This window comes from Accipiter gentilis, chromosome 6 (genome assembly GCF_929443795.1).
Source record: "Accipiter gentilis chromosome 6, bAccGen1.1, whole genome shotgun sequence".
NCBI classification, from domain to species: domain Eukaryota; kingdom Metazoa; phylum Chordata; class Aves; order Accipitriformes; family Accipitridae; genus Astur; species Astur gentilis.
In genome coordinates this window covers 31,133,285-31,155,198 of record NC_064885.1, presented here as the reverse complement: position 1 = coordinate 31,155,198, position 21,914 = coordinate 31,133,285, and the positions used below count along the sequence as shown (strand labels likewise).

Genomic DNA, 21,914 nt, shown 5'->3' with positions numbered 1-21,914 from the left:
GTCTGACTCTGGAGATGCTGAGAGAATTATTCTTTGTCTTCATCCTGCAAACGTTTTCTTTGGGGAAGTGGAAGGTGTTAATCAGGTCTTTATATATAATTAGTAGGCCGTGATTTGGCCTGATACAATGTGGATCCGAGTGACTCAGTATCCCATCATCTTGAGTCAAAATAGCCAGAAGCTCACATCCTTTTCCTGTGGGCCATGGTCACGGTGGGCTCTGTGCTCCCCTGAGTGTGGGCAGAAGTGATGTGGAATTAACGTTTATTGTTGTCTTCTGAGCAAATGAAGCCTGGCACTGATCAGCGTGTGAAGAAAGCTCAGTCTTGGGCTGGCCAGCAAACAATTCCTGGAAACTTACTTTTATTCTTTGTAGAGGTAGTGCTGTAGAGGACCCTGTCAGCCACGCTGTTGTTCATTCCAGCATGGTAAAACTCTGTTTACCTTGACCTTGGAAGCATTCTGAATAATTTAACTCTGACCAAGCTGGTGCTTTTTGCCAGGGTTTTGGTGGTGGCCAGAGATTGCAGCTCTTCACAGCTTGGATTGATCAAAGTGTGCTGGGAAAGACCAGGTCATACGCTTAACCATAACATGCCAGAGCTGAAGTTTTCTTCTTATGCTAAAATGGCTTGTAAGAAGGGTGTTAATTGCTTCAGGTCATTGATCAGTTGATTCAAACAAAACAAAAAGTAGAAAACCCTCCATGCCTCCTTTAATACCTGTAGAAGAGGTGGTTTCCTATTCCGTGGTTTTATTCTGGGTTGATGCATGAGGTGTGTGGCCCTCTGCAGTTTGAAGTCTTCAGGATGCTTGGTGGAGTGCGATGGTAGTTTGTTGGTAGATGCACAGAAAGTTTTTCAAGGTCAGTTGCTTACTTCATGTTTTTTGCCTTGGTCTTATGAGATGGAAAGGAAACTGGTAGGTGGCCCAGTAACATGTAACAGGCATTTATAATAAATGTGTAAATGGTGTAGCTGGAGGCATGAAAGTTTTGAGTGAAACTTTCTGGGTTTGAGGTGGAAGAGAGACATCTGGAGTGTTTGTATACTTAGGACATAAAGCAGAAGGTGCATTTACATGTCTGAGATGTCTCAACAATACAGTTCAGACTGCAGATGGAAGGAGAAGGCATTTGTTGTATGTGAGTGAAGTCATGCATTTTGTAATAGGGATACAATGAGACTCCTTTGATGGCCTGGTGCAAATAGTCTGGAGAGACTCTCAAAATGCAGCACTTTAAATTACTTGGAGATGGTTTAACTTTAAAATAAACAAACAAATAAAACTCTGTAGTCAAAGCAAGAGCTGAACCTTATATGAACTTTGAAAATGTTTACTTGGCTGTTTTCTCACTGTGAATTGTAAAATTCTTGGGTCAGCCCAAGGAAGAAATTGTCTGAAACCTTATGTGAGCCTGTCCCAGGCAACTTTTGCAGCCCGTGCCGCTCCAGCGGTGTGTTCACGCTCTGCTGTGCTCATAAGAGATGTTGGGCTGCTCTCTGCTGCCCAGTTTTGCTAGTGTGTCTGTATCAATGCAGAGTGTGAAAAATAACGATTCCTTTGCTAGCATCGCTGTGTCAGCAAAGACGGCTTCGAGGGACATGGTCTCTTCTGCCATGTGGTTGCATTTGCCATATAAGTCATGGTGTATCAGATATTTCTATGTGTATAGAGAAACCTTCCTAAGGTGCGTGCTGTGCCTCAGCTAAAGGTACTCTCAAACCAGCTGTCTGGCAGGTATGCTGTTATGGTCTCTGGTTCCCTTGAGTGGGGCTTTTGCAGGTGGGTGAGGAGATGGTGGGGATTTCCTTACCAAAGCATTTGGAAAATAGCCGAGTTGATTGTTTTCTCTCACAATTCTGTAGGCACTAAGTTGAGGGGGGCACAGCAAGCCATGTATGATACACCCCAAAGGGAACAGGAGTTGTCTGATGCAGAGATTGCTCGGAAGCTGCAGGAGGAAGAGCTCCTGGTAAGTAGAGAGGATGCATTAGTCAACTCAAAGGAACTAAGGTAGCCGGTCATGACAACTTGAATCTGTAAACCTTTTATATATGATAGTGACTTTAAGACCTAAGGTCTCGCTACTGCGCATTCTGGTAATTATCTTTGTCTCCCAGACACACGCATATGGAGTGACAGCTGGTATCCAGCCAGTAGAGCCCTATTTTCTGACACCTAAAAATTAAATGCCTGAGTGATATTAAATGAACATTTCCAGACAGGTAAAGATGGCCTGTAGTCAGTGTGATCAGCCCAGAAGTGAGAGAGGCCAGTGCCCATCTTTGAGAGAGAGGGCAGCAGGGTGGACCATGTGTTGTGGTGTGGCCTGGCAGATAGAAAAGGACAAAACTCATCTGAAAATCTGAAATGATAGTTTGGTGTTGGGTTGTGGGGCAAGTATTGAGGTAGCTAAGTATATTCGGAGAGGGTGGTAGTGTATTTGTATGGGCGCCTACTTGCCCTGCCCAGTAGGTTAATGGGTATGAGTAATTTGAATAATTCAGAGGTGTTACTCTTCTGTCTCTGCTTTTTCCTACCATTTCTTTTTTTTTTTTTTTCTGCCCCCAGGCTAACGAGGCAGATCAGAAGGCAGCTCAAGTAGCCCAAGATGAAGTGAGCAAGAAGTCAAATGTTTGCGGCATTCCTTTACTCGTGGAAACTGCTAAACCCCGCTTGTCCCCTCTGACCCTCTAGTTTGTTTCCTTCCTTGGAGAGGAAGCTCAGGGCTCCAGTGACATTTGCTCCTAGCTGGTTTTCATGTGTATGCTCACGCTGGCCAAGCAGGGCGTTGTGCTGCCTGTTGTGACCATGGCAGAGGAAGGAAGTTCGTGGCTGTGCAAGAGCATCTCTTGTAACTGAGCCCCAAGGGAGAGACTACCAGAGATGCTGCGAGATGACACCCCACTGCCCTGCCCCGAAGGAAAAGGAAAAGGGCAGAAAGGCTCTGCAAACACAGTTCTGGCAAATCAGGGATCCACTGGGCATGCTGCATGTAGTCAGTCCTAATTCTGCTCTGTCACCTGATTTCTGATCACAGATGGGTGAAATCCTGGCTTTGCACCCTTCCCATTCAGCAGCTGTTGATAGGAAAGACACTCAAACCCACAAGAGCAGTAAAATCATCTGAGGTACTCTCGGTATTTTCCTTTCTAGGAAATTGCTCGACTCTTGATGGCTGAGGAGAAAAAGGCTTTCAAGAAAGAGAAGGAGAGAGAAAAGTCTTCCTTTGAAAAGAGGAGGCATGATCAAGACTGGAAGGTATGTCAAGCTTCAGGAGATGCCACAAGTGAAGTGCTGTAATGTTGTTCCCATTTCCAGAGGGTGGCGATGGTATGTGGTGGGAGCAAAAGGAATGAAGTGGACTCTTGCATCCAAAGGGTCTTGCTGCCTGTTAATTTAGCTTCTTCCCAAGCCTTTTGGAGCCCCCTCCTTAGTTAGATGCTCTTTGGCTTCAGCCTCAGGCAGGGTAAGCCTTGGGCTGTGCCCTTGGAGGTTGGTGCTGGATGTCACAGTACCTTGCGGCCTCCCTCAAGCACTGTCAGTCCTCCTGGTGCAAGACCTTGCCTCTGCTGAAATCCTGACTATAGCAATAAAAGCAGTAGTTGGTTCTGTTTGTGCACTGCAGGTCCAAGAACAAGGCAGCTGCTCCAGCTGTCACTCTGCTTCATAATAAAATTGGCTCTATAATGAAAGTATTGAGTGTCTCAAGCCTAGGTTTTTGTATGAGTAATATTACAGAGGTTTGGCTAGCTGATGTGGAAGGTGATAGGAAACAGATTTCATGGTCTGCACTGGTAAGGTGCTAAAGGAAGTGTTGTGTTAATCTTGGGGCCAGTTGGAGGTAGCTCTGACGTTTTCAGCCTCCTCACTGTGTGTGAGTGGTTGCAGGAGCACAGCTGCGTGCAGCTGATCCCTTGTGCTTAGCCCAGCCATGTGCGCAGTCATTACACACTGACTGCATTTGACCCCAGCTTTGGGACAGGTCCCTCAGCAGTGTCTCATATTTAGAGCAAAAATTGAGTTTGGCTCAGCAAGGCTGAGTTTCATTTACTGGAAACTAGTCCTGATACTGCCGTTTGCACGTGTTTGGCTGTAGTTAGTTGTATGTATAAACTGAGCACGAAAGGAGTGCATGGAGCTGTGGCGGCCTCAATGCACTGGCTGGTGCCTTGCAAGGCACGCAGATGAGCTGCTTTCCCTTCTTCCCATCAGCAAGATGCAAGCGAGTCCACGCGCTCAAGATCAACAGAAGGGCCTGAAACTCAGCGACACAAAGGCAACAGGTCTTCAAGGTAAGCCTGAACTGGCTGGTGAAAATGGGGAAATGCAGTCGGAAAGCTGCTCAGAAGCTGAGTTCTAGGGAGGAGTTGTGGGGCGACCAGCCTTACCTACCCACAAGGGGCTTGGTAGAGAGCAGAGGTTTTAGCACTGAAAAGAGATGGAGGGCTCAGAGCTCATGAGGTGTTCAGTGACATGTGTCACTTGCTGCGCTCTTGTCATTTGTCCCTATTGGTCTCCCTGCCTGGCACCGACAGAGATTGATGAGCTTGTGCAGTGACATTTGTTAAATGGCAGAGAAACCTTGAGAGGGTTAAAGAGCTTCTGGGGACGTGAAACCAAATGGCATCCCTGGGCAGTGAGAAGTAATCACGATGCATTTGCACAGCTCCTGCCTTGGGTCCCTGCTCCCCAGTTAGGCTCGCTACACTCTTCCCGCTGCTGTGTGTGGACACCCCACTGCAAGCAAGTATGTTGTGTTTTGGGGTACCTCATCCCAGGGCTGATGGGAATGTGCTGTAGCCCTTCTGAATCACTCGGTACCCTGGCCTGGTGCTCCTGATGAGGGACTGAACCCTGGAAGTGACCCTGGTGGCTTTGATTTCCAATCCTGATACAAGCCTAGAAATTCTTGTTGAATTGCAAAAGAAACAACAAACAAGGTGTGCAGGTGGAGACTGAGAGATCTTGCTAAAATACTCTGGGGTTAAAACTGAGCAAGCATTAAACACTTCGAAATGTTGCGCTTTCCTTTTGAGAGAGGTTTGCATCAAACTTCATAACAGAAATTCTTTGTTGCCTGACAACTTGAAACCATTATTAATTGAAAGCGGTCCATGAGAAGTGTAGTGAATACTGCGCATTTCTCACCACAGAAACAGTAGCGGGCTGTCTGCTGGTGGAAAGTCTGGGCCAGACACAGTTTGCATCAAACTGACAGGGACAGACCAGGCACCTGAGATACTGCTTTTGCCATGCTGTTCTGCTTTTCAGGTTTTCTCCCAACACTTTTTTTTTTTTCCTGCCCCCCCTGTGTTGGCAGGTCACAGCCTCTCCTTGATAACTTTGAACATGCTCGATATTACACAAGCCAGCCCAGCCCCTTGCGTCACGTCCCCAAACCTGAGCACTCTCCTAAAGGTAGGATCAAGCCTATGGTTGCCCCAGCGCTCGGGTTATTGTGGGCTGTTTTCCTCAAATAACCAGCCTGAAGGACAGGATGTTTCAAGGAGGATGCTAATAGAGAGAAGGAGTGGATATTAATTGCCCCAGCAGGCAGGTGATGCTAGTCAAGTGTTCGAGTTGTACTTGCTGAGCACGTTGCAGGCTGGGAGACTAAAAAGCGGAATCTGTTTGCCTTGAGTTTGTCAAACTGCTTTCTGCTTGTCCTCCATGATCTCTTAATGATGAATGACTATAAATCCAGGCAGCAAATGAAGGAGAAATAACATAAAGACGATGACATGATGGATTTTAGGTGACTCACTAGTATCAAACAATCCAATACAAGACAAAACCTTGCAGTATCACCTGTCTGGCGGGTGAATGGGATGATCAGAAAGAAGCTTGTCCTGAGAACAGGCTTGTTTTGTTCCTATAGCATTTCAGCATTGCTTTGTTGGCTTGTTTCCTGAATTCACTTGGCACAAGAGCAGTGTGGTTAGGGTCGCCCCCCCCCCCCCCCCCCCGCAGTTTTTTAAATCTGAATGCCAATTGGCTATATTATCTGTAGAGTCTCTGGGGGAGGAAGGGGAAAGCCAGAGTTCAATTCAGTTGCTCAAATTTCTTCCAGCTCTGCTGATTTGACTTAAATGTGGACAGTTTACTTCCCAAAATTTAAAGTTGGGAAACTTTTGCATTCTGTCTTCATCAAACAAGCTGGAAAGTTGATGGCACTTTCTAGAGTCTGTAAGCCCAGTGTTCATTCTGTTTTCTTCAGTGAAACTGTGCAATGTGGATGCAGTGCCATTCACAGCCCAGAAGAAATGCACGTGTCTACCTGTCTTGTGGACCTATTCTTCCTTTTGCCTGAGTAGCGTAACATACGGTTCCCATTTTGGCATTGGATTTTACCACTACCCTGGAAGTCACACAGACATCCAAGAGGGCAGGACAAGTAAAAAATGACTGCAGATAGTATTTTCTTCACCAGGATCTATTCTTACAGATTTTTTTTCTTTCTGTTTGGCTTTCCAGGTTCCCGTAGGAAGCAGTAAACTGTGCTAGCCTTTGCTTTGGTACTGACTCTTCTGTAGCAAACATTACTGGAATTGCCAGGCAACTTTCTCAATTCCTTACCCAATGGGATGTCCACCCTCCACTCCCAGGATCTCTTTTTTTAAGTGTCTTCATATTAATAAGGAACACTGTTTGTAATTTCTTACTCGTCTGTGGTCACTTAAGCAGTGCAGTATAATCTAGCTGCCACTGAGCTGTGTGAATCAACTAGCTGACTTAACAGCTCCCTCTTACATTCTTTTGAGGCTTTCCTTTTATTTTTAAGCTTTGGCTGGAGCTTTGACAAATAGGACAAATAGAGACAACAGGGAGGAGAATCCAAGAAATGAGTTGAGTTATGGCAATGCAGCAGAATGTCAGAAGTACAAGTCCTTTCTGTATTAGGATGACTTAGCAAAGAGAGTTGCAAGAGGAAATGTGTTTCTTCCCGTGGTGGATAAGACAGCTGAGTCAACCTGACAGGCGTGCTAGCTTGCAGGAAGGAGAGAGCATCTTCATAACATACATCAGCAAAAGCCAAAACCTGGGACTGATGAGGAAGAAATTGCCTATAGAACAAAATTTCTTAATTGCTGTGTTTCTTTCTAGGGTTTCCAGCAATCTGGGTAGAGTGTGTAACCAGGCATTTAGCTCCAGGATATAGGATAGAACAGTTAAAAGGAAAGACAATTTCAATTTAAATTAGACCTTGTGTGCATGACTTTTAAGACATGCCAGGAAGCTGATGAAGCTGCAAGTTGTGGATTGGGAAGAATCGTACAAACAGATTTAAATGCCTGAAGGCACTTCTGTGGTCACCTGCTTTGAGCTTCACTGTGGTAGAAGCCAAGAAATTTCACTAAAACCAAGTAGGAACTACTGTAACTCCTAGCTCAGTTGCTGATGCACTTGGGTACAGTGACTTGTGTCTGAACCTGCATACGTCTTGGAAACATGGGGCTGAAGAAGGGCCATATGGGTATTGAGCGTTGAATCCCAAATCTACAGTTATAGGCAACTTAGAGCTAGACAGAGAGTGCCTAAACAGTCCACACAGTGTCTGTGCTGACTGCTTCCCCTCTACACTGCTCCGTCCAGCACCCCAGGCAGACTCCAGTCAGAATAAAACTGTTGCTTTCTAGGGTTTTCAAGTTCAAATTGTCTGTACAAATTTGCCCATGCAGTGATTTTTTTTTTTTTCCCCTCCCTTTCAATGGCTTGTTTGTGCAAGAGAAGAATCATTTTCAGACAGCAGAGGGAAAACAAGTAGCCTTTTCCCTTGGCCTCCTCTCATTTCAATTTTTGTCTTTTTAATAACTTTTTTCCTTTTTTGGGGTTTTTTTTTCAGTTTTATTTTTAAACTACAAACCTGAGCATCTGGATGCTGACTTGGAGTCTCTTCAGCCAGTACAGTGTAGTTAGTTATTCATTTGCCAGTCCAGTTCACGGCAGCAAGCCTGGCTGCCTTGCCCCTGCAGCCCAGCTTCCTTAATGCCCGGCACTGAGTCTGTCCCACCATGCTCTTCGTCTTCTGCTGGCAGCTGCAATTCTGCTGCTGGCTTGGCTGAGGAGGGGAGGCAGAGGCGTGACTGTACTTGCCCTGGCCACCGATCTGCCTGCGAAAGGAGCCTTGACAGCTCTGTAGAGCTTTGTGGAGAGCACATGCTGGTGTGGAGCACCGATAAGAAATCAGAGGAGATTGTGTCTCTCTGCTCTTTTACTAATGCACAATTCAAGCCCCAAGGCAGCTGTAAGGCTTTCACTTTGGCTGTTGTTCTTGGTCAGGATAGTTACTGAGGAAGATCACTAGGAAGATAAGGCAACTCCTTTTTCACATAAGTTGCAGGGGCAAGTTTAATAGTCAGTACAAGCCCATGCCTTGCTTTGCTTAACAACTCAAACTTCCATCTCCTACCCCCACTGGTCTGTTGGCAGCAGTTCACTATGAAGAACCAGATAACCCTTGACAGACCTCTGCTCCAGGCATGCACTAGCCAAAAAAATCTTGTAACATAGGACTTTGTGCATCGGCAGCATCCTGCTGGCTGTGTACCCTTGCTTCCAGACTGTGAGCTTGCTCACCTGCATGAACCCTTAAGTGACTTGCAAGGTCTTGCTTGCTTGCTGCTTCTTCTCAGGAAATATCCCAGCCAGCAGCTAGATTTTACTGTCCTCGCCTTGTTCCCTCTTCTTGTTCCATCTCTGTCCATTCAGAAGTGTTAACGTTGTTTTAAAGAATCTGGAAAAAGGACAACATAGGCCCCATTTTTTTCCTTTTGTTATTTGATAACTTGGGCCAATATGGCAAACTCATCTGCAAAGATCTTATTTTGTAAAAATTTATTTTTGTATTTCATGTACCAGTCAAAATTCCTACTGCTGAAAATGCCTTTTTTTTTTTTTTTTTTTTTTCTAATGTGGGTTTTTTCCCCTCCATTGCTGTCAGAGTATTTATTGTGAAATGGATGCCTGGTGGGGTTTTATGAACTAATACTTTCTACAAACACCCCAGTCCAGGCCCTGCTGCTTGTATCATCTGGTGCACTTGTGAAAACTGGATGGGGAAAACTCCTGCCGATCAGAAAGTGGTTGTGCTTTGTACTCACTGCGTGTGGGGAAGAATGGTGACCCTCTGCAAAGGGCAAGGGTAAATCCCCAACTAGGAATTCAGCCCTCCCGGGGCCTCTGTAGCTGGCTTTGACGGGCTTTCTTGCACTGCAGTTGGCTGATGTAACTTCTGTCTTACTCTAATCAGAAAAGTTGTGAATGCCCTGAGCCTGCTGGCATTTGAAGAACCTATTAATTCAGGAGGAATGCTTGGGAGTGTCCAAGTTCTTGACTTCAATGGGAGCGAGTGGAAATGATGAGAGAGAAAACTCCAGGTGATTTTATTTGGAAGCAGGGTAAAGTCGGAGGGACGCCTCAGTGCCTACTCAGTGGAGGTGCAGATCTCCTTGATGGCCTCCTTGGGCCAGCCAAGCTGTGCAGCCATGGCACCAAGAGAGGAGAGCCCAAGGGAAGGATCCCAGGAGTGTCTGCTGCTTCCTTGGATGCCTTCAGGGAGTGTTGAATGCTTTAGGGACTGCTTTGCTCTATATCCTCCCTTAGTCCTTTTTATTCTTACTCCCTGCCTTTATGCATTTGCTGTCCCTTGTGTTTCTCCTGTTTTATTTTTCCATAGCTGTTGTGAAAAAGGGGGCCCTAAGGTTTTGTTAGAAGGGGCTGACACCTATCAAGAGAGAGAGAAATGCTAGGAATGGCAGCTGAGGAAAGCATGTAGTAAATGGGGTACAAACGGAGCAATTGTTCATCTAATATACCTTGTGGGCCTCATGCAGTCATGCAGGTTAGAGACTTCCTGAGGCAAAGGTTGCAACTGGACTTGCGTGTTTAGTAACCACTTTTGGAAGGAGATTCCATGGTCCCATTGAAGTCAACAAGAGTTGGGTTAAGATTATGGATGAACAAGGAGCCAACTGATCTTGGGGCTCAGCAGCCATGGTTCTGCTGAGAGTCAAGAAGATGCAGCTTGCGTAGGTGAGATGCAAAATCAGCACCTCACACATGTGTCCCTGGAAAGAGGCACAATGAAGTTGGTCTTTTTAAAAGAAACAATCGGAGCAATATTTCCTTTCTGTGACAGAAAAATGTTTAAGTAACTTTATTTTTTCCTTGTCTTCTCTTGCCAAGTTTTAGTAGCTTTGCCTGTGGTTTTGCTCTGGATTTAGTAGCATGTCGGCCCTTGCTGGGACCCCTGTCCAGGTCATTCAGGTCTTGCATCCCTTTCTGACTTTGCATTAACAAGGCAAGAGGCACCATGTGGAAAATTCATCACCGTGAAATCCTGGCACTTCCTAATCTCCACAGTAGGCACACCTCACCAGCAAGAGCTCTCGCCACCTCCTCACCTCTGTCCGAAGCACAATGGTCTGCAGAAGAGAGGTCGGGTGAACCGGAGTGATCGTGCCTTACATGCAGGAATACTCAATGTCTTCAGCAGGCTGATCTGAGTCACCTTGCTATGAAACACTGTCTTAATGTGGACTGTACAGCTTCCTGCAGCGACAAGCAGTGGTCATCACATGGATAGATCCAACAGGTTAATCTCATCTTTTTTTTTTAAAGAACTTCATGGTTTTGAACTTAGTGGGATGGGAAAATATCAGCTGTTAGGGTATAGATGAAGTCTCATCATTTAATTTCTCCTCTTGGGGAGGAAGGATAGAAGTTACAAATGCTGCGGTCTGCTTCACTCTGTAAAAGGGATCTTGTATGTACAGTATTTTTATATCTCTGCATTCCCACCTGTCAGGATTTGAATCAGGATTAATAACCTTCTCTTACTTAGGGGGGGAAAAAAAAAAAATGGATTTTTATTTTTACAGTGCTAGACCTTTGTGCGTTTTTATTTTGTGCCAAATTTCAGCCGCTGTTACACTCCAGTGTTTTCATTCAGTTTATTGCTATTGATCAATGTGTATATTATATATATTTTTATTATCAAGGTTTTTATTTTAATTCATATTAACCGGTATGCAAACTAACTGTGGATTGCTAATTTATATATAAAGGGGAGCACTTGGAGACAGTGTGAGGATTCCCCTACTTAGTTTACACTCTTGTAATCGAGCACAGCCAGTCCATGAAACCCATTGCTGCTTATACAGAATGATCTTCTGGGCCTTTGTCACCCTGAGCAGATTGCTCCTGCTGTTCTCCCGGCAGTACTGGCACTGCAAGGCTATGTTAGATCCAATAGGGAACGAAGCACAGCTCATAGCATGGACTGATACGTGACCGAGCTCTCTGCTGTCTTGCTCCTGGCAGTGATGCCAGGGAGGGTACTGCAGCAGGAATTCCCATCTGGGGGTGACTTTGAGGTTTACTCTGCCCTATATTCGTCCCCAGCCGATGGACAGTTGGTTTTGCCCCACTCTCTCAAGATGCTCAGTGCTTAGTTTTGCAGTTGCTTTGGGAGGTGGGTGTGGGATATAGTGCTGAGGCACAACAGTGTCCCTCGCATGAAGTATACCATAGGCAGCTTGTCTTTTTTTTTTGTTGTTGTTGCGCAGGACAGGCATAAACCTACAGAGATCCCAGTTTACTGTACTCTTTAAAACACATGCTGTAGCACATTTCTGGCTGTGCAGTACTGCCGTGGAGGCTCTGGCTGTGCTGCAAACAAGTGCCACTTGGACTGCAGTGCCCAGGACAGGCTGCAGGACACGGGTTTTGTGCTGAGAAGCTGTACTGCTCTCAGGTTCTGGGCTGGAGATACAGCCACCACCTCCTCCCTGTGAGTAGCACAGGGCAAGGCTTAGCTGTGCAGTTTGGGCTCTTTCAGGAGAGTCCCAGAGAGGACAGTGGCACACACAAATGAGTGTTTTCTACTTCACGGTAAACAAGTTCCACTGTATCAGTGTTCACTCTAAGTAGACTCCACGGTGTGTCTCCAGCTGCATCTGTGCACTGCAATATAGTTAATTGCCTCAGAAATAACTGCAATTGTCTCATTTAGCTCTTCAGGGTAAACTTTCAGCCTGTTGAATCTAAATACTAGCCATGCGATGAGATGGATTAGTCAGAAGGCTTAAATTCCTCAGAGCTGCAAGTGTACCCTGTGTTGCAACAGCTAATCCTTAAATTGCGCACTGACAATAATCTGTCTATGCAAGCCTATTTTTTTTTTGACTGTTCACTCTATAATTTTACCAGGTTTGGCACAGAACTTCTGAATGACATTTAACCAAAGTATCATGTCTGTGTGTGTATAGCATGTTTTGCTTCATACTCCTGAATTCTCATTGAATGTAAAGGGAACATTGCCTTGCCCCATTTTGTCAATAAACCTCTGTATTTTGTTACCCACTACATCCTTATGTTCCTCTGTGTCCTTATCTGGAAACACTGAAGTGGGTTACACAAGAGCAGGAGAGAACACCACTTCGTTCCACCCTTGGTTCCTGGAGCTCAGCTGCTTCTACCAGTAATTATGTTCTTCCAATGTAATAAATGTAGCAAACCAACAAATTTGTATTTAATTTGATTATTTTGTGGCCAGAGAGATTGGAAAAAAGGCTTTGTAATATCTTGGAAAGAATCTGGACTGTTTCATTTCCTGGGACTGTGATACTGAAAAATAAAGCAGTGTAATTATTTGCAAGGGTAGGATACTTTTCTTTTTCTCTTATCATAGCTTTTTAGTTTGCAAAAAGCCTGCTTGAAGCTTCCCAAGAACAACTCACACCTACAGTGGTGGGACGGAAGGCAAGAAGGAAACATGGCAAATGCCCTGTGACTGACTGATGTCTTCAAAAGCATCAGCTGAGGATGCAGCCACATGCATCTCAAACATGAGCAGACACGAAGCCATTTCTATGTCACGAATGGGGTTTGTGACAACATGCTAAAATAAAGGGGAGGTTACTAAATACAAACTCTGGATCTTGAGTCCAAATTGTAAACCTTTCTTACATGTTTATTTACTCATTTCCCTCTGCTTGCCAAGTATAACCATTGCACAGGGGAGCAGAAGAGCCCTTTCACATGCCACCACAGGCTGCACCAGGCTGTCCCTCCATGGGTCAGGGGCTTGGGTCTGTGCAGGAGTGAGTGCTCTGACTCCAACTGAGTTCAGTTTTGGGCTTGATTAGGGGCTGTCACAGCACTGCTTCAGTGCTTTGAAATGCCTTTACATAGTCTTTAACCTCCTCCCAACTCCATCTCAGAGTCCCCTAGGTATTAGCAGTGAGTGGAGCCAGCAAAACAGAAACTTAAAAATACTAGGACATGGTTAGCAATGGAAGAGCCTGGTTGTAAAAATAGGGCACTTGGAAGTGTCAAGACCTCTTCCAGCTTATGACTTACTGCAGCCTCTTGTCTGAAGACACTGGGTTGGTCTGTTTTCTTTGAAAGCTCTCTTTCATGTCAGCCTTGGTGCTTTTTGTAGCATTAGGCTGTTGTGGGAGGGAGACCAGCTGGAGTCCCGAGTAGCATCTTTCACCTGCTGCGAGGCTGTGCACACAAGAGAACTGTATGTGGGAACCACAAAAGGAACACTGAAGAGCCCCTGGGGACTTTTTTTTTTCTTCTTCTTTTTTTTGCTGTATCAGAGGAATGTCTGGGTTTCCAAGACACATACAGCTCTCAAACCCTGTGGCTGTGGGTGGTGATCCATTGTGCCGTTGGTGGTGGATCGATCTTCCACCTGTGAGAGAAGGTAAGCTGGCAGAGCCTGCTTGAAGTCAACATTGCTCAGTGCCCAGCAGCCTAGGCCCCCTTGGCGGCTCCATCCTGCACTGCAAGGTAGAAGTTGCAGGTGGCAGCTGCCATCTCCCACCCGTGCCCATGTCCAGATGCTCATCTTCCACCCACGTCCATGCTGTGTAACTGGGTCCTCTTGCCCACGAAGACTTAAGTGTATGCTGCTCATGCCTTGCAAGGGCTGAGCCCTGCTTACAGGCTGCCTGTGGAAGGAACTGCAGGGCTGGGGTTGCTCACACCCAGCAGGTCAATGGCTTTTCACGTCCAGGAGGACAGCCTGGTCTAAACTGAGCTGTTGTGTGCTGCTCACGCTTTGCACTGGGAGCAGATGCTGGTGGGTGACTCTTACCTGGAACTGATGCTGCTCTTGTTCAGCAAACCATGGCTGCGGAGCAACCCAAAGCCTAAACAAGCTGGGGTATCTGAGATACAAATGACTTGGTGTAGTACACGTGATATGTATGTACCGTTCCCAATTTGTTTCCTGGAGACCTGGTGGTTTATGGCATGACTGGAGGTGGAGAATATCTCCTCTGCCCTGTGAAACCCTGGTTTAGGCCTGAAACTATTCCTTCTCGATCTCAACATTGAGCAAAACCAGCCCCTACATCCCAATTCTTTGCACTATCCTGCTAGCAAACAAGTGACAGCTCCTGGCACCAGTCAGTTATCTCAGGTCAGGTATGCATGTCCATAACCGTGATTTGTTCTTTCAGAGGCAGTGATCCTTGATCAGCACCCTGAGTCCATCGGTTTTATCCTGCTTCACCCTGGTCAGAATTCCTGACACAGTTAATGGCAAAACAGAGATTTAGTAAATGAGACCTAGGATCAGACTGCAAACCAAGTTTAAAACAAGTACAGAACTTGAGTCTGGCAGCTGGGTATTTGTTGAATGTCTGTGCTTCTCTGACCCCAGAGAGCCCGAGACAAGCACCCAAGCAGCTGTGCCAAAACCTGCTCCTGTTTCATGTTGACGGTGAGCAGCAGCTCTGAGCACTGACACCTCAGTTTTCACAAAGTCTCCTTTCCCCTGGCACTGCTTTTGCCTTAGTAATAGCTACCCCATTCTGCCCTTTTCCTCCAAAACGGACATCCTAACTCCACCTCGGTGACTCGCCTCATGGCCTTTCAAGGCTAGCCTTCAAACAGACACAACTAGCCTCTAGCTGGTCCAGGGGCTCCTAGACCACCAGGTTTTCTATTTATGTATAAACAGTGTAAGGCCATGTCACAGGATAATTTTTTTCCTGGCTATTTTAGATTTGGATGGTGTCTCATTTTTCTTAAAACATGATTGACATGTGCAGTGCCTAATTATGAGCCAGAGGAACACGTGCATGTCTCACTAATAGGGTTTATGCCCAGGTGAGTGGTGCAGAAGCACGCCAGCATCCCCATCCCTGGGCTGAGCATGGAGCTGGGGCAGGCACTTACCCAAAGTGTGCTCCACTCTGCTGCCTTCCTCCCCTCTTCATCCTCCTCAGGTACAAGCAGTGTCCAGAGAGCAATGACACGACCAGGCACGTGCATGTCACCAGAGGGTACTTGGGGAGCGTGAACGTTGTCTCAGTGAGGCTGGAAAAGAGCTGGTTTGTAGTTTTAACAGTTGGATTGGAGGTTTACCAGGGGAAGGTGGTGTTTGGGGAGACGATGAGAAGTCCGGCTACACAAGGTTTATTCCCACCACCGGCACTGGCTGCCAGCTGCCACGCCACACTCGGTCCTGAGAAGTTGTGCTCAGCCTGTCAAGGGGCACACAAACCCCACTCAAGCACTTCACTTGTGTATTTTTATTTACTTGATAGTTACTCACAACTGATGAACCGCTGAAGGCCAGCCCGAGGGTGCATGTTAATGTCCAGGAACATCCCAACCGTAAAGTGTGCAGGCAGGTCTGGAGGAAGAGATTGCTTGCAGTCTCCTCTCCAAAGGCAAAGGGAGGCTACAAGAACAAGGGTTTCTCAATGAATTTTCTAGTTGGCTAGCAAACCCAGCCAGCTCATCCTGCTGGAAAAGTCCTCAACTCTAGGAAACAAGTCCTGTATACAGACAGGACTGCCCCTGGTGCCACAAGCAGCCTGGGAGAGTTGGTGCAGAGCATCCCACAGGAGAAGGGGATGGATGCATCGTTGCAGCACCTGGGGCAGAGAGGACTCACAACTGCTCTGAGTATGGCCATGACTGCCGATCTGACAGCAGCTGTGTCCTGTTGACAGCCCCGTGGGATAAGAGGGACCAGTACAGGCAACTGGGATGGGCAGGTCTTTGTTGGGGAGAACTGTTATGTCCTAACAGCAGCAGAAGACCGGGTCCTCCTAGTGCTTGCTCCTCTGGGAACCTGAGCCAGCCCTCCTGATGCCAGGAGTAAATTCAGCTGTCTGAAGGGGCAAGCTAAAGCCAGATTGCCTCATCCCTAAGGATGCTGAAACAGCCAGCCAAAGGTGATCCCTCCTAGCCCTGCTGATCTTGGTCTCTGCACTTTTAGCTGGTAAGAGACCCGTGCCCTCATGAGTTCTGGCTGGCAGCGATGGCTTCTGTCAGGAGCAGGTAGGCCAAGAAGGGGTGGCTTTTCTTCTCTGTGGGACAGACGTGGGTAGCTGGTCTCAGAAAGAGGTCTGCTTGAAATCGGGATGTGCTGCTTGACAGGACCCCAGAACCAGTCACTGTAATTTGGAAGTCACTTTCTGCTCAGCTGAAAACTTTTTGTTTTCTCTAAATACTTTTCCAAATTGCTGAATTGCAGGTGTGCAAATAGAGCATGTATTCCCTGGGAGAGAATGACATAAAATACCCAGGAACAAGGGAAGATTTCACCATCTGGGCTACCAAACCAGCCCACCTGAATTTTGAACAGAAAACACTCAAAATGGGCTCCTAAACCTATCAGAGGATTGGAAGTTCTTGCAGAAATAAAAGAACAAATCATTTAAATACAAATGACCACCTTTTTAGTTGGTTACTGGGATATTTGTGAGGGCAGTATGAACCTGGGCAAGAAGGGAAGCATCAGAGGGGGCTTATTCATTAAATCTTATTCCCTGGGTACCACACAGCACAAAGACTGAAGTTAACCCTGATCATCCTGTGACCTTAATCTGTGCAAAACATTCCTCTGTGCAGATTTTTAATCAGTCCCCAAAGCAGCGCAGCTGCATGACCATGGCTCAGGGCTGGAGCAATGCAACCCAGCCGGTCAGCAAAGCAAATAGATTCAAATATCGTGTTGTGCTAAACTGCTTTTACTTTCAGATAAAACTCCATCGCAGCTAACACTGATACCTCTGCACTATGAAGAAGGAAACCCAACTCCCACAGAAGGGTTTTGATACCTCTACCCCACACTTACTGGGCGTGTTATCAACTTTCTTCATGTTCCTCACATAAGTGAACTCAGTTTTGGCGTCAGCCGTGGTGTGCAATCCAGTCCTCTCTGATGAGAAATCTTTTCCCCCAAATATCCTTAACAAGGGATGGGAGAAATACTTGTCAGTTTGCCTACCCCTTTTCCTCCCAACCCAGCTCTCCCTTGAGAAATGAAGAGCAAATTAAAACCAAAGGCTTGAAAATAAACTTGGATTAATAAACATAAGTTATAATAATCTTGAAAAAACCCCCCACCAACCAACCCAAAACAATGAAGGTGGAGAAATGCTTTATTTTCCTTTTAAGTGAGGGGTTTTTTTCCCCAATGACAGTTTGCAGGGTGTGTTCTGGGCCTCGGGACGCTCCAGAGCAGCACATTTTATACCATGGCTCTCTCTAGTGGCCAGACCACAGAAGAGAAGACGACTGTACAGCTGCTCAGTGGCAGAGCTACAGCTGCACCTCCAGACAGGCGCCTGTAACTGCCCCAAGGGAGCTGGGTTTTGGGGTGCTGGCACCCCACAGCAGAGAGCAGCAAAGCTGTAGGCTCCCCTCTCAGATGTGCCTCCTGCACGGACTGGTCAAGCCATAGAAGCAACAGGCAAATGCAATCTATAATCCTACTTGCAAGGTGTGCCAATGGAGGAATCAAACCTGAGACGGGTGTATTGATGGTGCTTCAGTCCTGCAAAGCCCTTAGGGTGAAAAAGTGCAAGTGGGCTGTATTGGATGAAGCCATTTGAAGCCCTCCAGAAGTCAAAACACCTGATGGATTGAGTATCACTTTACACAATTAGATGGGGTCAGTTATTCATAATATAGCTGTATCGTATTGGTTACAGACAGATCTCACAGTTTGAGAGCTGTAATCTTGCCTTGCTCCTTTCAGCGCACTGCAGCTGGGAACTGACACCAGAGAGGATTCCTCCTCTAGGTTGGCTAGTGGTCTTTGGAAACCTTTTTTTTTTTTAATATCATTTGGCAGTGTGGTTGGTAATAACCATTAGCACATAAACTACTGATCACTTGCAGGGTAATATTTGGGAAATTTTCTTATTGACAGTATTGCACATCTTGTATTCATTTCATTACAGAAATTGTGTGCCAAAAACATGGATTTAAATAGTGTCATTTATGCGGCTAAGCCAAACACTCAAAAATATAGGAAATAGCAGAATTGAAATAGTAGAGATAATATTAATTTAGCCCCTTTGCCAGTCCACAGTGTAAGCCAGATAAGATCAGGGTCAGTATTTTACCCTGGACTCTTACCTCAGCCCCAGGGCAAGCTCACTGGGTGATGAGCTGTGACTAGCGCTGCTTACTGACATCACTTCAAACTTCAGGTAGCAGCCACAGGAATTTGCTAGCAATAGAACACACCACCTACAAGGACATTAAAAAAAAAAAAAATCCAGAAAATTTTTGAAGCATTAAATAAAGCCAAAACTCCTCAAAGAACACAGACTTTTGCATCTTGACAAACAATATAACCACCCACCCACAGCTCCAGCCAGGAACCAAAGTCTCCACCACCTTCTTTTATAAGCTCTTAGTGCCCTGAAGCAAGCGGCTCCTCCCTTTCATAGCCAGCCTTTCCCAGCTTGCTCTTCTGGGAACAGGCCCTTTTACACTGGGAGAAATGTTTTTTCCCATCCTTCTGATGGATTTAAACTTTCCTCTGCTTTTGTTGTATCTTGGTTTACTTTTTTCTCCTTAGAGGATTTAAAATTGATTCTTGCATGCTGAAATTAATTCCCTAGCTTATTCCCGTTCATGTTTGGTTTAGCTATTGGTGTGAAATACTTCAGCCTGTGGTTCAAAGGGAGCAAACGGTTTTCTCTGGCTTGCAGTGCTTTGTTGTGTTTTGGAGACTCTCTTCTTATTGTGGTGTGAGTACAACCCCAGTGAAACTGTGGCTGTTGCTTTGCAAAGAAGCTTGCAGTGATTTTTTGATGTGTAGCACTTTAGGAAGCTATACTAGATAGCCAAGTGTCAAGCAAGCTGTCTGAAAACTTGGCCTTGCAGCATCCCCTCCAAAGGGAACTGGTGCGGGTGGCTTCTGTGGTGCTGGAGGGTCTGGATGTGGTATGGGCTGGTACAAAGCACTGCCTCAGGGCCTGCAGCCAAGCTGCTGTAGTAAACTGCCAGCAACTATTTTAAACCTCATATTGAGCCACCATAACCTGTGGAAGAGAGATGTTCTGTAGCAACACTACCACTTAGTGCTGTGAAAGAGGGGAAAAAGCACTTAAGGAAACCTTCCTCCTGCTAAACCATTCCCCTTCTTGCTGTGCATGAAGGCAGAAGCAGCATCACTGCTGTGTAGAATATTAGGAATTTCCATTGCAGGAGTTACTCATGTCCCACTATGTTGCTGCTGTACAACCCTGAAACAGAAAAACAATCCTTACCCCAAACTGCTTGAGGTTCACATGTAAGGGAGACACAGTCTAGCTCTAGGAATAGCATCTTACTAATACCAGCTTTTTCTGCTGTTCCTGTCTCTTCATTTTTTATGGCATCAGAAGCACAGCTGTATCTATCTGCCTGAATCCCATGGGCTTAACTATGTCACTATTCTTGTGTCTGGTCCTTCTTCCTTTTTGCTGTATTTACCCTTTACAGCTTAATTGGGTTCTGTGTTACTGAAGGCTGCTTGCTACTTAAAGGGCATTAGAGAGTTGCATTGAAATATTTATGTCCAGTGCATTACTTCATTAAGGAAATGATCTAAAATGAATGGAGACTGAATTATGCCAAAAATGCCCTATAAAACTGGATGCTGACTGATTACTTAATGGTTCTCCTGATACATGATGCATTAGAGGTCTATGTTGCCTTTAATTTTTCATGGGCTGAACTGTGTCTTACAGCAACCCTAGCCTGTTGGTTAATGGCATTTCCTTGTAACAGAGAGTATCATTCCTTTTTTTTTTACTTGACATACATGGTGTTTTCATGATATATGAATTGAGGTGTCAGAGTATGTTTTGTACTTGAGAATGTAATTGAGGTCACTCACTAAATGGATCACTCCCATTTCAGTGCTAGGTCGGAAACCTGTTCAGAAAACACACCTGCAGCTCTGGAGAGTCCTTGTGATGTGTTTTGCCTTTAGTCACGTACACGTAAGCTGTCTCGCAAGCATACTGGCCTGTGGTAAGAGAATGGTTCTGTGGTTAAGACTGAAAGAGCTTAATTTGGTGCTAACCACTCAACAGAATATTTAGACAGCAGAGAGCTTTAACCAAACTTTTTAGTTTTCTGGGCTTTTAGCAAGCTTAATTTGATCTTCAGTAACAGAGAATGAATTCCTCTAGCTGTGACCAGCTAATACAAATATTAATACAAACGTTACAGGATGCAAAGAAACATGGCAATAGGTCTTTTAAACACTGCTGTCCTCTCTTCCAAACATGTGGTGCGTATTCCTTTCTCTTCTGGAGCCTTCCTTCTATTTGTTTCATTCCCCAGGAAAATCACTATGTGCTTTGATGATGGACGAGCTCTAGCCTGTGTAGACTGCACAGGGCGCAGAGTGAACCTGGGGACAGCAGAGCCTGCAATGGTGAACTGGGACGCGGCATGTCTGTGCTGCTTGTAATGCTCTTGCAGCAGCATTCCTGCTTCTCATGGCCTGCAAGACCAGGCTGGACAAAGCTTGTTTTCCAAGACCTGTGCAGTGCCTGTTTCAATGCCTGGAAGGGATCTAGTCACCTACATACAGTGTTGGCCTGGCCTTCTGCAGAGCAGGAGTTCTTGAACCTACATTTGGCCAAAGGAAAATGTCCAGGATTTAACAGAAATGCCTTTTATAGCAGAAATGTCAGCTCTGGTTCCCTTTTGGCCTGTCCCTTAATCTCACTGTCTCGTGCACTGGGGAAATCCAATCCCTGCAACATAAATTTTCTTAATTGATGCTTATTGGATTATCTTTAAAATCAAAAGAGCATGCAGGGACTTAAAGGCAGTTCAATTCAGTAGAATCCCTTTGTTAGTAAAAAGTAGCTCCTGCAGAGCCCGATTTCCTGAAACACTGGGGATTTCTCCACCGCGAGGGACAGTTGTGGCAGAAAATGCAAGACTGGGAGTCAGGAGTGTTGGGTCCATCTTCCAGTTCAACGCAAACTCCCAGTGCAGTGTTAGCAGGGTTGAGGGTACCAGCGAAGGACTTGAGCTCTGCAGCGGGAGGTGCCTGGTGCCCAGCAAGGAATATGAAACACCTTGCCAGCATCAGACCTCTCCTGGGGAAATCTGGGGATTTTTGGAAGTATGATTTAGAAGATCAGTATATTGATGGACTTTGGGCTATTCACCAGGAAATGCGACGTAGGGGGGTGTGGGCCTGGCTGAGGCTGACATCTGCTTTTGTGGCTTCAGGAGACTTAGACACCCTCCAGGCAGCACCCACTGCACTAGCATATCAGTTTTCTGTATTCAAAATGTAGGTGGTTAGCAAATCGAAAATCCGGGTTTTATTCCATCTGCTCGCTGAGATACAAAGCCATGTCTCCACTGTGCCAGGAGAGTGTGCTGGCTACACAAGCTTAGTCTGATAAGACGATGCTCTCCAAGCCCTGGTGCTCAAGCTCTGCCGCTCTGTGATGAACTGAGCTCCCAGGGCCAAGTGAACGGTGCAAGGGAGGGAGCCTTAGGTGTCCCTCAGAAAGAGAAGAGCCTTGGATCAGCCCTGCTTCTGCAATGATTTAGGCATTTGACATCGGATTAAATCCTGAAATATCCTTGCTCTAGGGGCCCAAGCTTGGCACTTGCAGGTTGCA

The 21,914-nt window shown here is 45.9% G+C and overlaps 1 protein-coding gene across 3 annotated transcripts in view; it reads left to right on the top strand.

Moving 5' to 3' along the window:
* CCDC50 (coiled-coil domain containing 50) overlaps window positions 1-12,374 on the top strand; it is a 44,445-nt gene extending 32,071 nt beyond the window's left edge. For all 3 annotated transcript variants that reach the window (XM_049802961.1, XM_049802958.1, XM_049802960.1), the window contains 6 exons: window positions 1,869-1,975; window positions 2,575-2,619; window positions 3,160-3,264; window positions 4,219-4,298; window positions 5,327-5,424; window positions 6,481-12,374. In XM_049802961.1, coding sequence (XP_049658918.1) covers window positions 1,869-1,975; window positions 2,575-2,619; window positions 3,160-3,264; window positions 4,219-4,298; window positions 5,327-5,424; window positions 6,481-6,500 — 455 coding nt within the window. In that variant the 3' untranslated portion in view covers window positions 6,501-12,374. The remainder of the gene's footprint in view (window positions 1-1,868; window positions 1,976-2,574; window positions 2,620-3,159; window positions 3,265-4,218; window positions 4,299-5,326; window positions 5,425-6,480) is intronic.
* The last annotated feature ends 9,540 nt before the right edge of the window (window positions 12,375-21,914 follow it).